At 39.5% G+C, this 16,133-nt stretch overlaps 1 protein-coding gene across 10 annotated transcripts in view; it reads right to left on the minus strand.

Annotated features, from left to right (window-relative positions):
- LOC122841211 (zinc finger protein 521) overlaps window positions 1–16,133 on the minus strand; it is a 111,375-nt gene that overhangs the window by 43,621 nt on the left and 51,621 nt on the right. For 4 of the 10 annotated variants that reach the window (XM_044134321.1, XM_044134320.1, XM_044134327.1 and 1 more), the window contains 2 exons: window positions 15,928–16,012; window positions 15,584–15,616 (listed from right to left, as the gene is read on the minus strand). In XM_044134321.1, coding sequence (XP_043990256.1) covers window positions 15,584–15,616; window positions 15,928–16,012 — 118 coding nt within the window. The remainder of the gene's footprint in view (window positions 1–15,583; window positions 15,617–15,927; window positions 16,013–16,133) is intronic. The other 6 variants (XM_044134324.1, XM_044134323.1, XM_044134329.1 and 3 more) reach the window with 3 other exon arrangements.

Raw genomic sequence — 16,133 nt, forward strand, 5'->3', positions numbered from 1 at the left:
TACCAGTCAGTAAGTCTCTGGTTGAGATTCAATTCATTTACATCTGATTGGGATATTCCTGTGCGGAACCAATTAAAAATGCAATTTGAATACCTGCAGATCTTGGCGTGAATTATTTTCAAAACAGAGGCGGATCTCACGTGTCATTAGGAGCGCAGCTGTATTACAAACAAGACAAATCTATCTATTGTTTATTACCTCCTCAGGCTTTTTACCCAGAGGGCAGAGAAAGAGAGGGAGGGGCAGAGGTCAGCATAATTACCATTCACTCCATCCTTGGAGTCAGACAGAGCTAAGACATGCATTCGCAAATTCCATGGCAGCACCGTATATCACATTACCATAAAGCCCCAAAGAGATCTAACCTTTGTTCAAATCCATTTGATTCTTGGGAGCAGAAAACACTGGAAATCTCATCTAGCCTCTGTGTTTTAGGAGTTCATTTGTTTGTCTTTCTGTCTTGTGACTGTTCTCGCTTAGGAGTTGGCGTTCCAAAAATAAAAGCATCTGGGGACTTGGAGGATCACTGAATCATCATGGGTAGAATATCACGTCATCTGGAGAGCTTCAAGGTTCAATCTTTAATGATGCCTAGCAAGGGAACAAAGTCATTCTTCTTGGAATAACGCACAATATTTAGCTCTGAGACAGCTCAATACTAAATACACACTGATTTATTAATATGTTTATGTACTCCCCTCTGTATATAATTGGCAGAGGTTGTTTTTTTTTTATATGAAATGTGTTACTCTGGGCTAGTAATTACCCTAGGAGGAGTGTCCAGTTTAACTTGTGTTGGCAAACAATCGTACACTGACATTTGGAGCATCAATATGCTCCAAAATGCCTGTTGACTGAAAATGGGAACTATGAGTGCTGACAGAATGTGAAATACTGTCACTGTCAGAGTCTTTAGGTATTTGTTGCAATTTTGAAACAAGACGGAAAGACAAATCTTCCCACAGAGGATCAAAAAAATTGCAAAAAATAAAGAATCATCTAGTATGTAAAAGCAGCAAGAGGAAGCAAAATTAAAATCAGAACCAGATAATCTGAAATAAAGCATTACAAACCAACAATAAACTAAAATAAGAAAGAAAGCAAGGCAGAAAGAAAGAAAGAGAGAAAGAAAGAAAGGAAGAAAGAAAGATCTGTGAATTTTCCTCCCCTCCCCTGAGACCTCCCTTGATGCCAAGCATTCATCATCCAGCCTCTAATATCAGTTATTCTGTGGCTCCTCTGCTTACAGCAGAATTAATTTCTGCTTTAATTACTCTCATCGGCGGAATGCTGATGAAGGAGAGGGACGAGGCATTCTGGGACTCGGGCCTCATTCCACCGCTTTAATTTGAATGAATTCCACACGGAGACGCTGGCAAACAACTGGCAGCCGAGCCCCGGGAGCCACTCTGGGACTGCGCAGAAGAGCTGCAGCCATGGCCCCCACCAACCGAGGTACCTCGTGTGTTTTCTGGTGTGTGTATTATGTACAGCGTGTTTGCTGTGTTTTAGACTGAACACTGAGGGGAAAATTGGAGAAATGAACACACAAGAAGTTGAAAAAAAAGATAGATATAGATTGATTTATAGAAGTGATAGATTTCTGCATGTGCATATGATGTGGTGAAAAACATTTGCCTTCATAAAGATGACTTCTTTTTTTGTTAACATTTAAAACCTTAATTACTTTAAATAAAATACTTAAATTTAAATCTTTTAACAAAATACAAAGACAGCACAACTAAAAGCAACAGATTCACCATGATAACTTTGTTCATTAAAGGGAAAAGCTAACTGACCTAACCTGGCCCTATGGGAAAAAGTAATTGGTTGCTGGTGGCAACAATTGTCATCGAGCTTTTGCAGCGACTTGCAATGATTTCCGTACATGCGGATGAATTTGTAGCCACGATTTTTAGTTTTATTTCAGCCTGATTGGGGGGCTTTTGAGCATAACATGACTCTTTAATTAAGGCCATGCCTCAATGTCCCAAACAGATTTATGCCCAGATGTTGAATGGGATACACACACACGCAAAAAAAACACTCTTTGGTTTGTTTTCAATAATTCTGAGGTGGAGGTGCTGGTGTGTTTTGAGTGACTGTCCTTGTGTCCTGTTCACAAACCAATGAAAGAACATCTTCCATTAGGATTTCCTAATACAGAGCAAATTTCAGGTCATGTAACTCAGATTGTGGAGCAACATGCAGCCCTACGTAATCTTGTTATAACCACCATGTTTAACAATTTAAAATATGTTTTTTCTGAAATTTGTTAGATTGGTACCATGTATTTATGGATACACACCTTCCAAAAAATCTTTGATTTTGTCTTGTGAGTTCACAGCAAATTTTTCCTAAAGTCTTCAGGTTTTTTGGGAAAAGTGAGACAGTCCTTTGTGTTCAGTGCTTTTCACCTACACGTTCTCCCACATATGCACATTTTGCCCAATCTCTGTCTTATTGTTGAATTGTAAACACTGAGTTAAATTGAACAAACAAGGCCTGAAGAACTTATGCTTTTCCAGGATGTTTGGCTTTCTTGTGGATGAGTCAGTCATCCATGAGGAACTGGCAGTTCCTGAGAAGATTCAACACTGTTTCACATTATCTCCATTTTAGGGTAAGGGCTAACACTGTACAGTAAGAGTCTTAGAAATACTTTTTAATGGTACTCTACATAAATCTACTCAAGGAAGACGAAGGGAAAATACCACTTGGAATTAAAACGAACTGTGAATGATTTCAAACAAGAAGAAGAAGTGAGTACAGGTCCATATGGACTCAAAAAACATATGAAATATGAACATCGCTGTCTGCAGCCCACTGAGTAACGCAATTGTTAGTCTGAGAGTAAAAATCATTAATAATTAATTTGATTATTTCAGTGATGGCACACTGCACTCTCCAAAAAATAAAAGTACAACCCATGTATCATACAAGAACTGGCAGCATAAAAAGAAAAACAACTCCAGGAGTAGGAAAAGACTGCATGTGTGAAATGTATGCAGAATGCGGTGCACATTTGCATGATGAAAATAATTGCAGAAACTGTACAGAGGAGCAGAGACAGGGGCCATAATTAACTTTTTTCCGAGCCAGCTTGGTAGTTACAGAATGCCGTGTATTGGCGAAGGATTGTGATTGATTAGGTTGGTCTGCAGTACCGATTTGTTTGATTAAATGTAACTATGGGCTTCTTTTTCCAGCCCTAATGAAGCAGCATTTTGAAACTAAGAGACTGGAGGAATTTCAGCCACACACCATATATCTCTGTATGTGAGACTTTGAAAGTACAAGTTATGATACATCTGATTTATCAGGCAAATATGTAAAAAGAAAAAAAAAAAGTTGTATGATGAAAACAAGTAAGAAAAATGGTACTCATAAAACTACCTGAATGAAAACATATATAATGTTAAATTTCCGAAAAAATAGCAAGATCTCAGTTCAATTAATAATTATAATTATGTGGCATGAATCTCTACAGGGGGAAAAAATGTGCTTCCCCACCCAGCAGAGTGACTTGGTTATAATTAACGTGTGTGCTGAAATTGTATAACAGGAAGATGACTAAATTCACTTGCAGTTTACTCTGCTGAAATACTTAATGAAGCTCACAAAACAGTTCATCTACTCCAATTTGTTTGTGGTGCAGTTATCCTTCTGCTTGTTCAGCAGAGGGCAGGGAGGTATGTACCAGTGACCTTTGCTAACCCTGAAACCTCTGGACAGGTGGGCGGTGGCCGAGAAGCGCTGTCCGTTTTGGCAGGCGCTCTCCTCCCGTGTGTAGCTGGGGCCATGATGAGCAGCTGGGTCGCAAACACTAAGCACATTAATATCTTCTTAATGATAATAATCATTATGGCATAAGCACCTTCCCCAAAGTGGGAAAGCACTGGAGTAGCTCTGTCGTTAAGGTAAAAAAGAAAAATAATAATAATAAAAGTTAAAAATAACAAAACTGAGATGGAATGACTGTTTTAATGGGCAGCAACTCACAGCCACCAGGATAATACAGACACTAATGTACTAATGCGATAATGAGATACACTAGCAACATTAGGGAGGCTCAATAAAACCAGTGTGAATTAATCTAATAACAAAGTCTGTACCTGAAATTAAGTCTGACACCACTACTTATTATAGGCAGCCTATATATTTTGCAATGTAGATTGCATCATAAGTACATTAGCACCAGCATAATTTAATAGAAACATATTTTTTAATTATTTATGAAAGATTTGGGATTGGGGTTGGACAATGGTTTCTCCCTCCTGTCTAGCTTTATTGTGAATCCAAATTGAATGCTTAGCTAAAGTATTTATACCTCTTGAACCTTTCCATTTTTTCTAATGTTAGAACCAAAACATTTTGTGGATTTCATTGAGATTTTGTCATGGACAATCAAAATTTTTTTGCATACTTCTGAAGTCTCAAGTTCTTTGCAGTTTTTAATATGTTTTATTCCCGAACTGCCACATTGTATTCATCTGCCCATCATATCTGACCAACTTTCCAGTTTCTGCTAACAGAAAAGCACTTCCACAGCATGATATTACCATCATCATGTTTCACCAACAGGATGGTGTGTGCAGGATGATGTCCAGTGTTAGTTTTTCATCTAGGCCAAAAAGTTGCTTTTTTCATAAGAATAAAGAAACTTCTTTCATACAAAGTTTTTCAACACTAGTTTTCTTGTTGCCACTTTTTTATAAAGATCAAATTTGTGGAGTTGCACCACTAACAGATGTTCAATTAAGATATTTTCCCAACATTTCTGTCTCTCTTCCAGAGTTACCATAGGCTTGGCTGCATCGTTTCTGAATAATACTTTTGTTGTCTACCCCGGTAATTTCAGTTCAGTCGCACTATTTTTTATTTTCAAAAGACGAAAAGACCAGTTCACCTGGTGTGACGTACAATTTCACTTTCTTAAGATACACTGGATACAGGGGAGGTTCGCAATCACTTAAAATGTGAAAAAGTTTGAATACTTTGACATGACACTATAAGTGCTTAGGTGTATGAATTGTTTCCCACACACTCCACTTATTTTATGTAGCTGTCGGTATTCACCTATCACAGGCCATTATCCATCTCATCTGCGTTCATTATTGAAGCTAATGATCTGTTGTCCTCTCTGCTCCCCATTGAAGGAGGACTACATTAAAAGTCTCTTACTAACTTAATTAGTAATTATAAATGTTAAAAGATTAATCAGAGAGAGAGAGAGAGTGGCTTAAGGTTTCTGTAGGCTGTTTCAGGGACAAATGGAGAGACAAAGAGTCTGTGTCACTGTAGCAGTCACGCTCCACTATCAAGCCAGAAACTGTGTATGGAAAGCAATGAAGTTACTTTGTATATTTTTCATTGACATAAAAAAGAACATTAAAAAGTGATGAAGAGGGAAAATGTTCTCAAAAAACACCTTTTTGCTAACTTTGACTACAAAAGACAAATTGCTTATAAAGCACATCGTTTCTAACCTGCGAACCTTTTTTGTAGTTCATATTATGTCGTTAACAGGAAGCAGCATTTAATATGGTAACCCACAATGCATGCAGTACTCACATTATCTCTTTCTAACAAGATGGAAATAGATCCCCTTAATTAAATCCTGGGTGTACACTAATTCCTTACTAAATCTGCACCTCTCCAACAATTCCACATCAGCAACACTGTGCACTCCAGTAAACACATAACCACTGATATCAACATTAAACCTTAATAACTAATAGAGCTTTCATCCAGGGAGTTCCTGTGTGATTTCCATTAAGGCAAGGGGAATCGCCCAGGACCATCTCCCTGTTTTCCGGAGTATGTTGATTCTCAAGCTGGGGGGTGGTTGGTTTTCTTGGTGCAGGAAGAAAACAAGGAGGAACTTTAGCTGTGCTGGGATTGAAACAAATTGCTGCACTGTCTAATCTCTGACATCATTTGTGAGAGAAACTGAAATATAGGAAGCACAAACAAGAACTCAATGAACTGCAGACGAAACGTTAAAAAATATCAGGAGATTAAGAAAACTTTTGTATCAGTTTTACAGAATAGACATTGCAACTAAAAAATATGCAAATCAACAGCTAGGCTGTGACTAGATACAGTTATCCAAAGAAATGAACATACTGTAAAACAAAGAGGAACATTAAATAAATAATGGTATCAAAAAGAATCTAGGTTGATTCACCAGTCTGTGCTCCCGTTAGCCTTCCATGCCATAGTGCTTCCAATTTATGGTCATTTAAACCCATGTACTAAAACAAATTGCATCAGATTGTTTTTGTTGGTAGAGTATTTTGATACTCTACCAATGTATATTTACGTGTATGTATATTTACAATTTGCAAATCTTGATTTGTAATCTTGATGCAAGTTAAAATCCCACTGGACATGCAATAGTGATCTGCATGTCCAGAGATTTATTTATTTATTTTTTTATCTTTGTGTGTTTTGTGCGAGGGCTGCACAGTGGCGCTGTTGGTAGAGCTGTTGCCTTGCAGCAAGAAGGTCCTGGGTTCGATTCCCGGCCGGGGATCTTTCTGCATGGAGTTTGCATGTTCTCCCTGTGCATGCGTGGGTTCTCTCCGGGTTCTCCGGCTTCCTCCCACAGTCCAAAAACATGACTGTCAGGTTAATTGGTTTCTTTAAATTCTCCCTAGGTGTGTGTGTGAGTGTATTGTTTGTCTTGAATGTCTTTGTGTTGCCCTGCGACAGACTGGCGACCTGTCCAGGGTGTACCCCGCCTCTCGCCCAGGACGCAGCTGGAGATAGGCACCAGCAACCCTCCCGACCCCATTTAGGGAAGAAGGGTGTAAAGAAAATGGATGGATGGATAGATGTGTGTTTTGTGCATGCATCTGTGCTTTCTTCATTAGCATTATTGCTATTACGCCACTGCAACTATTATTCTATTTAAAAACATTAAAACACCTATAAAAATATAAAAAAAACTTTAGGACCCAAAGTCAGGGCATCTGAGCATACTGACATGATAGACTAAGATTTTAAAGAAAGCAACAGTCCAATTTGTAAAATTACCCTTTTATATGAGAAGTGGTGTTGCTGTTGCTGGATCCTATCATACCAGACTCACAGTGCGGGGTGTTGATGAGGGTTGGGGGGCTGGCTGGCAGCCCATAGCACCTGAAACCTATTAGAGAGCTTTGGAACATTCCACAAGGTTCTTCCACTTTGGCCAGAAGGCATCGTAAAGGTCCTCGCAGAGCGGACCCGTGTAACTCAGATGCTGACAAAAAAGCCAGCAAGGTGAAACATTAAATACAGAATCAGCTATAGATAGGTGTTGAACATAGAAATAGCACAAATAGCACAAAAAATTTAAAAAGATATGATAGGATATCCTCTTATTTTCAGTGTTTCTATAAAGAAAAAACTAATTAAACACATTAAATGTTGGCAAGCACAAAACTTTTTGTTAACTTTTTAACAAATAGTTTGCCATCTGGATGGAAATCAGTGGGAGCCCAACAGTGTGCTGAAGCTTAAAAAAACTGCATAAATATAGACACAACCTGCTGCCAAATTTCTTGCAGATAGCCCTATCTTCTCCATGTGCACACATATATGTGTGCTTTAGTGGTATCAAGGCCCATTTCTTTGGCTGGACCCGTGTCCACGCCTTAGTGTTATGCTCGCTGGGTTTAGCTCTATGGGTGTCTGTGGCCTCTCCTCTGGCCGCCCGTGTCCATTTGCTCTGCGGGTATGGCAGGCCTGAGCTGACAGATGGCCGCCCCTCTCCATTCCGCTCCAGAGTAACACAGTAACTGGTTTTTCCTCCGCCGTTGACCTTGCCACAGCCAGCCAGCAATCCAGGCTGGCACTCGGCCTGTCGAACAGGAGGGTAATGAAGTCCAGCGCTGCTCACATGATTATTAAGGCTTTGACGCTGGGGGGCCTTTCAGAGCCCTATTCCCCTTCTCTCTCCTCCCCTGCCCACCATTCACACAGCCAAACTTTGATGAGGATGGTCATTCGTCACATGGTACTTTGGAAAACCACCATTGTGCTCCATAAAGAGAATTAAACTTTCTTTTTGCCAGACTCTTTTGGAGTCTGTTTGTGTTTTAAAACAAACCACTCCACACCTATGAAACCACAGTTTTGAAATTTGTTTCTATTCAGCAGCATATGATAGCTTTTACTGTCATGGCATGCACATAATTTCAAAAACACACTGGGTAATAGGCACTACACCAGGTTAGATCAGGTTTGTCACACCACTATTGGTGCTGACAAACATCTAAAAGCAACGCAGTTCAATGGCAGGACACCGCTTATTGCTCTCTGGATGTCTCCCTTACCACAAGCATCTCTAGGCATGCTTGGAACCCTGGTCCCATCAGAGCTAGTCTGGGATTTGAGAGGTGTAGGTTGCAGCTCTGACCTTTTACTAAGGCAGGGCTGTCTGTTTGCACTTCTCCCATAAGCCCTCCCTCCAGTCAGACTGCTAAGCAACCCCATCAGAACAGGGGTGCACACACACCTTCGCCCTTGGTGAAACCTCAGAGACCACAGGGAGAAGGAGCACTGCAGAGGTTAATTCTGATCATCCACTATTTATGGCTTTCACTTTAGAACAAGGGTTGGCATTAACACTTTAAAGGAGACATGTCTTCTTTATATCAATAAAAGATATCAGAAGAAGGACAGTCTAGAAGAGACTTTAGTCAGATTGTAAAAGTCTTAAGCAGATATGCTCAGACAAACCAGCTGTTGATCAAAATCAGAAGGTTTTCAGTTTAACAGGCCCTCGTTGGTTATTGGCTGGCTGAACATTAAAAAATTTAATCTTATTTTCTGTCAGTGAATGGATCACATCTCAGTGGTTTTATGTTACACTCTGTTGTTTAAGTTGTTACTTCAGGAAAAAAACAAAACGATGTTAGATATTTTTAGAGTGAAAAACTATTTTGCGAACATGTTGAGACATGTTTGGAAATTACCAATTTAGAATATTCAGAACCACACAACAGCCCTTTTTCAAAGAGGTGCCTTGTAAGAAAGTTTTAAAGCTGGTCATGGAGTGAGAAACACAGCTGAGGGGGTGTGTCATATGCAATGACCTATCTTACAAAACAAAAAGGTACAATTATATTAATCAGAGTGTTTTTACAAACTGTTTGTCCCTCTTACAATGTTATTCCTTTCTAATAGTTATGCAAATTTGGACTTTTAGCAAATCAGAGATGTGGTTGAAGTTACTCTGTATGCTTTTACCTTTACAGATGTTTAGATTTCTGAGTTAAGTATCTACATTTTCTTGGTATTGCACACAGACACAGCTGTTTGAGTAATGACACTCACCATATTAATTTATTAAATAAGGTTCTAAAGTATTAAATGTCAACTCCTTGTTTTTTAAAAATAGAAAAATCTTGTTTATTGCAACTGCTCTATGAAATAGAACTAAAAAGCACCAAACTATAATCTATTTTATGTGCTCTCAAATTATAGTTCTTGAAGAAAAAAAGTAATTTTTTGCATGTTTGAGGTTTACTAAAAACAGAGAGCTCAAAAACACTGATCTACATATATCTACTCCTAAAGCATGCTTGACGATTATAAAGATAATAATTGATCTTGCACAAAGATTAGAGAAATTACAACAAATAAACACATTTTGACGAGGAAGCAACCCCAAGTCGCTACTGCGACACTAACCCACCAATTGCAATGCAGCGAGGGGCAGCGAGCGCCTGCTCAGAGTTTGTACAAGCAGGCTGTATGAACTGAGAGGATCAGATATTTTCTCACATGTTGGCCTAGTCTGTGAGGTGCGGTGAAATGTCAGGAAAATCAATAGATAAGGACCACATCAGACCCAGCTTGTCTGGCCTAGCAACAGAGCATCCCCATGGTGATGTCAATTACCTCTGCTTTACAACAAAAACACTGGGAAGAGTCTCTGCAAAGCTGTAAAACTTTTAATGCAGTCTCCTGGTTACATCGAGGAATTTGTAAGAAACTCTTTTTATCCTACTTGTGAGTAACACAAAGAATGTGTGAATCTTATTGATGGGTGTGTTTTTTGTTTTTTTCAACTCAGTCTGATTTCTATTCTCCTCATGGACCCCACATTAGTCAGGGAGAGGTATAATGTAACGAGCAGTAAGGTGCACATAATTGCATATTAGCAGCAACACACTTGGCTGCACGGGAGGTGACTGTGCTAACGAACAGAGAGGCGTTATTAATCACCAATTAATAAAAGAAGGGAGATATCACATTCGGTGTATGGCACGCATGGATTGCTTTGTTTCCAGTGGCTGGTCCACACCTATTCTCTTATTTATTTAATAAGATTGATCCTGTTCCTGTGCTGTGTTGTTTATCGAGTTCTGACTCTGATCCAGCCCCCCCCCCAGGAGTCAAACGAGGAATGTTTTGTCATGTTTGTTAACAGATTACATGTGTTTATCCTCTATGAATGAGTCCTAGAATCTGTGGGAACACCATCAGACATGCCTAATCAAAGATGATTATAGAAAAAGAAACAAAGCAAGAAATCCCGTGTTCTGCTTATGCATAAGGAGCAAGAAAAGGGGGTAAAAAATGGGTTTCCACCAGGGCACACAGAGTGATGGAGACCATATAATCAACATACAACAGGCCAAGTTGCTCCAGGGGCCCAAGACAAGAGGATATGTGTCAAGGATAATTTTAAAACCCTTAGCAAGAGACAAAAACAAGGCTTTCAGCTTCAAAAACTGTTACTGTGTGCCTCCTGTCGGTTTCTCCTCTAACAGCCAACACAGTATGCTTTGCCAGGTTGGAGCTCAGTTAATATGAACATGTGAGGGCTAAATACTGAGACAGAGGAAAACGGGGAGCTAGTGGACAGGGAGAACAGAGAGGAAAAGAGGAGGAGAACAGAGGAGAGCTAAAGGCCTCTCGCTCGCTCTCCTCTCCAGCTCTGTAACGGCCCACAGTGCCTGCTTCACACAGAGCGGCCAGCTGTACAGCAAATGTGCCTTTCCCTCTCCGCCCCCAAACCTTTCCACCCCTCCGGTGCCCCGCCACCCCCTTCGCCTGGGCTGACCAGGCCACCGGCTCCTCTCTGCGAGAGAGGGCTCCTCCCTCGACTTGGCTTCGAGCTCACCGTTGTCACCAACCCAAAAAAATTCTGTAGAGGTGACCCCGAAAACAGTTTTCCGGGATGTAGTTTGGTTTTGTTTGTTTACAGTCACCCTTCTGTGTGCTGCCACCTTGGCAGTTGCTGCTGAGAGTGGGCAGGAGTGAAATGAGGATAGGACAGAAGAAAGAAAAAAAACAAGAAAGGAAGAAAAAAAGAAAGAAAGAAAGAAGGAAAGAAACAAAGTATTAAAAAAAAACTCCAAATGCCTTTTTGTCTTTAAAACACTTTAAGAATGAACCCACGCTTCAATACAAGTTATGCCTCTGAAAATCCACACAGGGACATTTGAAACAGAGTGATAAATGGGCCAAACTTGCCCCCCCATGAGGGCCCAAATGTCATAGTTTACACTAGGGTCAAAGTGAAGCAGTGGGGTTTCGTGATGGCATGCTGATAAAACCAAACAGGGTTTTGTATCAGTGAAAGACCTTCAAAAGACCTCTTAAAAAACAAAATAAAAGGGCGGAGTTTGTGAAACATTTGCCGAAGTGTGCATCAGCTATCAAAATGGAGAAATGTATTGATGGAAAAAAAAATTGTTATCAGGAGGAAAGAAATAGACATTTAAAGGATTGATACTGACTGCAACAGCTGAAAGCTGTAAAAATCTGTGCGTCTCTGGAGAAAAATCGGACACCCTCGATTCTGTAAGTGTGCCATGCCAAAAAAACTCTAAACTAAAGAGTGGCCAGCTGTCTTCTGGCCTGCTATTAAATTGCTCCTTGGATGGTGGCGATATCATTTTTTTCTCCATAGGAGTATCACACCAGGTCCCCAAACAGAGCGACCAGCTGTACAGCAAATGTGTACTGATCCATCTGGGCCCTGGTAGGCTGCAGCCTCCATCTTAAGACACGTGGGGCCGTTCATGAGTTTGGCTGGGGCCAATCTGCAGCACAACCCCTCTGCAATCGTGGCCTCCTCCTCCCTTTCATTTACCTCCATTATCATAGTAAATGTTGAGGAGCTGAGCTCCAGATCCGCCCTTTATGCCTGAACCAGGACCGTCATCATCCGAGCGTAATGTCCATGCATCAAAATCCACTGGCAGTCTTACAGAAGAGGTAGCTACAACCACTTCGCCCTAATGGGAAGAGGTGAAGGTAGGGGCTCATTACATTTGCTTTGGAGACACTATTGTATTACACAGGCAGCTAATAAGAATGCGTCTGGCTGAGACGGGCTCGGGTTCTGTTGTTCCATACACTTAGTAGTATAGTTATGTCACGACACATCACTATATATAGAGTTATCAGTGTGAACTGACACCATGGAGCGGGGCATGGATGAAAACAACACCCCTATGAATCCAGCGTCTGCTCCATTACCTACGCTAATAACGCTGACAGCTGAGCGGAGATGACCCCAGCCCCCTGTTTCCCCTCTCCTGTGCAGATGGCCATTAAAAGGAGAAAGTGTCCCTTTTTTCTGTGGAGAAGGTATTTAGAGCTTTTTTCCAAATTAGATCTTTTCATTTGCTTTTGGCTCTACATTAACTTCGTGGTGATTACAGACCAGAACTTTAACCATGATTTGCTCTTAAAGAACCACTGAAATTCACAGCAAGTATTCAGTTTTTGCTATCACAAACCTAAATGTAATTTATTGGGATTTTAATGGATAAAACAAAACAAAGTAGCATATTATTTTGGAGTGAAATCTTTACACTGAAAGATTATACACAGTTGTCCATGTTTCTGCGTCCATTTGAAATCAGTTTTGTATACACTAATAATCCATTTTCTAACACCCTTGTCCCTTGTGGCTGCCAAGTACATGGGTGCTGTTGCCTATCTCCAGCTAACGTTAGGGGCGAGAGGCAGGGTACACCCTGGACAGGTCTCTAGTCTGTCGCGGAGCTATACACTAATAATCTTGAATAAAATTCAGTGGAACCTATTTACTTCATAAGTCAATATAGTCCAACCTGTATGTAATTTAAACTCAGTGAATACACTGTTCTATAAAGGCCTAAGAAGAGTGTCACAAGAACCAAGAGACATGTGGCAGGTCAAAGATAAAGATATTTTCCATTTTTGGAAAGAGTATAACACAACCACAAACCTATCAAGACATGAGGATCCACCTAAACTAATGGGTCAGGCAAGGAGAACATCATTTAGAGTAGCAGCCCAAAAGTCTGAGATAAATTTGGAGGAGGTGCAGAGTTCAACAACTCATGTGTAAGTATCTGAGGAAATGACAACTATTAGCTGTGCCCTCCATAAATTAGGTAATCAAGATTGAGTGGCAGGAATACAGCCAATGTTGAAAGAAAGCCATGGGAAGTTGCTCTTACCAGCTTGCCACAAAGCATTTAGAAGGCACAGCAAACATGTGAAAGAAGATATTATTTTAAAAAAGGAAACCAAAAGCAAGGTTTCTGGTCTACATGCAAAACATTATGTGGAGGAAACCACAGCACATTATACTGCAGAAGCCAGCCTTAAGGTTACTCTGTTAGTTTGCTTTTATTCATGAAGGGCACTGAAAAAGTGAGAATTGATTGAAATATAGTCAGAGTCAAATAGAGGGCAATCCTAGAAGAAAACCTGTTTGAGGTTGCAAACATTTCAAACTTTGAGAACAACAATGATATACAGCCAGAATGGGATGGCCTACTAAAAGTCCAGCTCTAAATCAATTTGAAAATTTGTGGCAAGGCCTGAAAATTGATATTCGCATACAATCTACACACAATTTCACTTAGGTTCAGCTGTTTTGTAAAGAACAATGGGTAAAAAAAGTCAAATGTGCAAAGACGGTAAAGACATGTTCCATAAGACTTGTAGCAAAAGGCAGTTCTGCAAAGTATTGACTCACTAGGACTAAATACACATACACCCCAAATGTTTTAGATTTTTAATCAAAACAAATTGTGAAAAATATGCAATATTCTGTGCTACTCTACTACTACTACTCTAAAAGACAATTTGTGTTTGTCTTTAGAATAAAATCCCAATAAAATACACTGATATTTCTAAATGTTTAATCACAAAATGTAAAAAAAAATTGAAGGGGTAGGAACACATTTGCAAGAAACTGCAAAGGAAAAATCTCTTTTTGCAACTATCCTATCATCGTACAGTATTATTAAAACATTTAAGCACATTAGCTTTACTCTGTTCACCTTCACTTTTGCTTCATATTTCAATAACTTTGTTTTTTCCATATTTTACAAATCACTAAATGAATATGTCTAAGAGAAACCTTTTGAGAAGTCAGATGAAACATGTTATCATGTTGAATACTAAGAAATTGCATATCATAGAAGTAAGACATCAGACAATAACCCAATCACCTATCCTCCTGTTATCTTAAGCTCTCTGAATTCCGCTATTATGAGGGAACTGTGTGCTTGTGCGGCTGAAAGACATAAAATAACCAGTAGGGGGGTTTGTTTTCTACCCTCCCAGTGTGCTCCGTGACTGCCTTTGCGAGAGAAAGGACTAATGCTGGCATGGTACTGTATTAGGCACCCCCAGTAGACTAGTGGGTGAGCAGATCGCAAAGATGAATACAAAACACACACCTACACACCCTCAGCTCGTCTCTCTCTTTTGCAAATACGCCGCAGAATCAAAATCACAAATCACATGCCTCTGATTGTTTATGCACAAACAGTGGGCCCCTGATAGAATTGCCTACCAGTCCTGATAGAATTGCCCACCGTGTTTAAATTCACCTGCGCCTAGAAGCGTGTCCCAAACAGAGAGGCGGTTTGGTTCCAGATCAATGAGTCTCTCCCCCACTGAAGACAACAGATAATGCAGTGTAATGAAAGAGCCGCCAAACGAGCTGAATAAATGAATGAATAAAGGAACGTGAGACCGGAATTCAGACGCCTACTTACTGCAGGCAAGAAAACCTGTTTTCCAATTGTCTCCTCTCTACAAATTATTCTGCCTGCATACAAATGGCAACCAAAAGTGAAGACATTTTGAAAATGTGGAGACTGGTTTTACACTGGCACTCACAGTTTAGAAATCTTGTAAAGAGTAGGCATAAATTTGCAATATACAACATAATATTCAATTTCCAGTTGATTTAATGCATTTAAATGCACTTTGTGCAAAGATATAGTACAAAATATTGTACCAACAACAAACAAATTTAAGAGGAGTGCTGATGTAAAAAGATGCATCAAATGGACACGCTAAACAAAAACAACAAAGGATAGTATGGGTGTGTGGACAATTATTGAAAAATGTCAAAAGCTTTGCAAGTATTTTTTAACAGTTCTATAAGGGTTTGTTTGGTACTGAAAATAAAATACTCAGCATAATAGAGTAATTTTAAATTGAGATTTTCGTCTCCACAAGCATGCAAAAACCAGTCACATGCAGGGAAGATGAAACTCGGAAAAATAATGAAAGCACAACACTTGGGATGCATTTGATGGTCAAAATATTAAAATAATTCCACCTATTTGGTGATGTGATCCGGGCACTTGTAAGCCTGAATGAGACAGGGTCAAATATTTCAGTATTTAATCATAATGCTTAATATATGATTCATCCTCTATAAAGTGGCCAAAAATCTTTCTGTTATTGTTATAAATTAATTGGGAAAATTTTCCTTACTGATTTGCATACTTCATAAATGACAGTCACAGAAAATCATTTCGCAAAACAGTTACAATTTATACCTGAAGGCCACATTGATTGATCATATGTCATATTATAGACAAACTGATAAATTACACAAGTGCTACTGAAGCAGAAATAGAACAGATTATCCATTTAATGAAAAAAAGCATTCTTTCCTACCCAGCATGTGGTTGGCCACATGAACTTGGATGTCCCATTCACTGTAGAACACCATCTGACATTTGATGCACTGGTATGTCTTCTTCTATGAATATAAAAACAGGAATCAAAATCAAAGGTTTAAACAGCAGATAACTGCAGCTGTTTCAGCAATTTGATGAAGTGACACAAAAATATTTTCTTAGTCAGTTGCTTAACCTTAGAAC

Source organism: Gambusia affinis, linkage group LG12 (assembly GCF_019740435.1).
Source record: "Gambusia affinis linkage group LG12, SWU_Gaff_1.0, whole genome shotgun sequence".
Lineage (NCBI taxonomy): Eukaryota > Metazoa > Chordata > Actinopteri > Cyprinodontiformes > Poeciliidae > Gambusia > Gambusia affinis.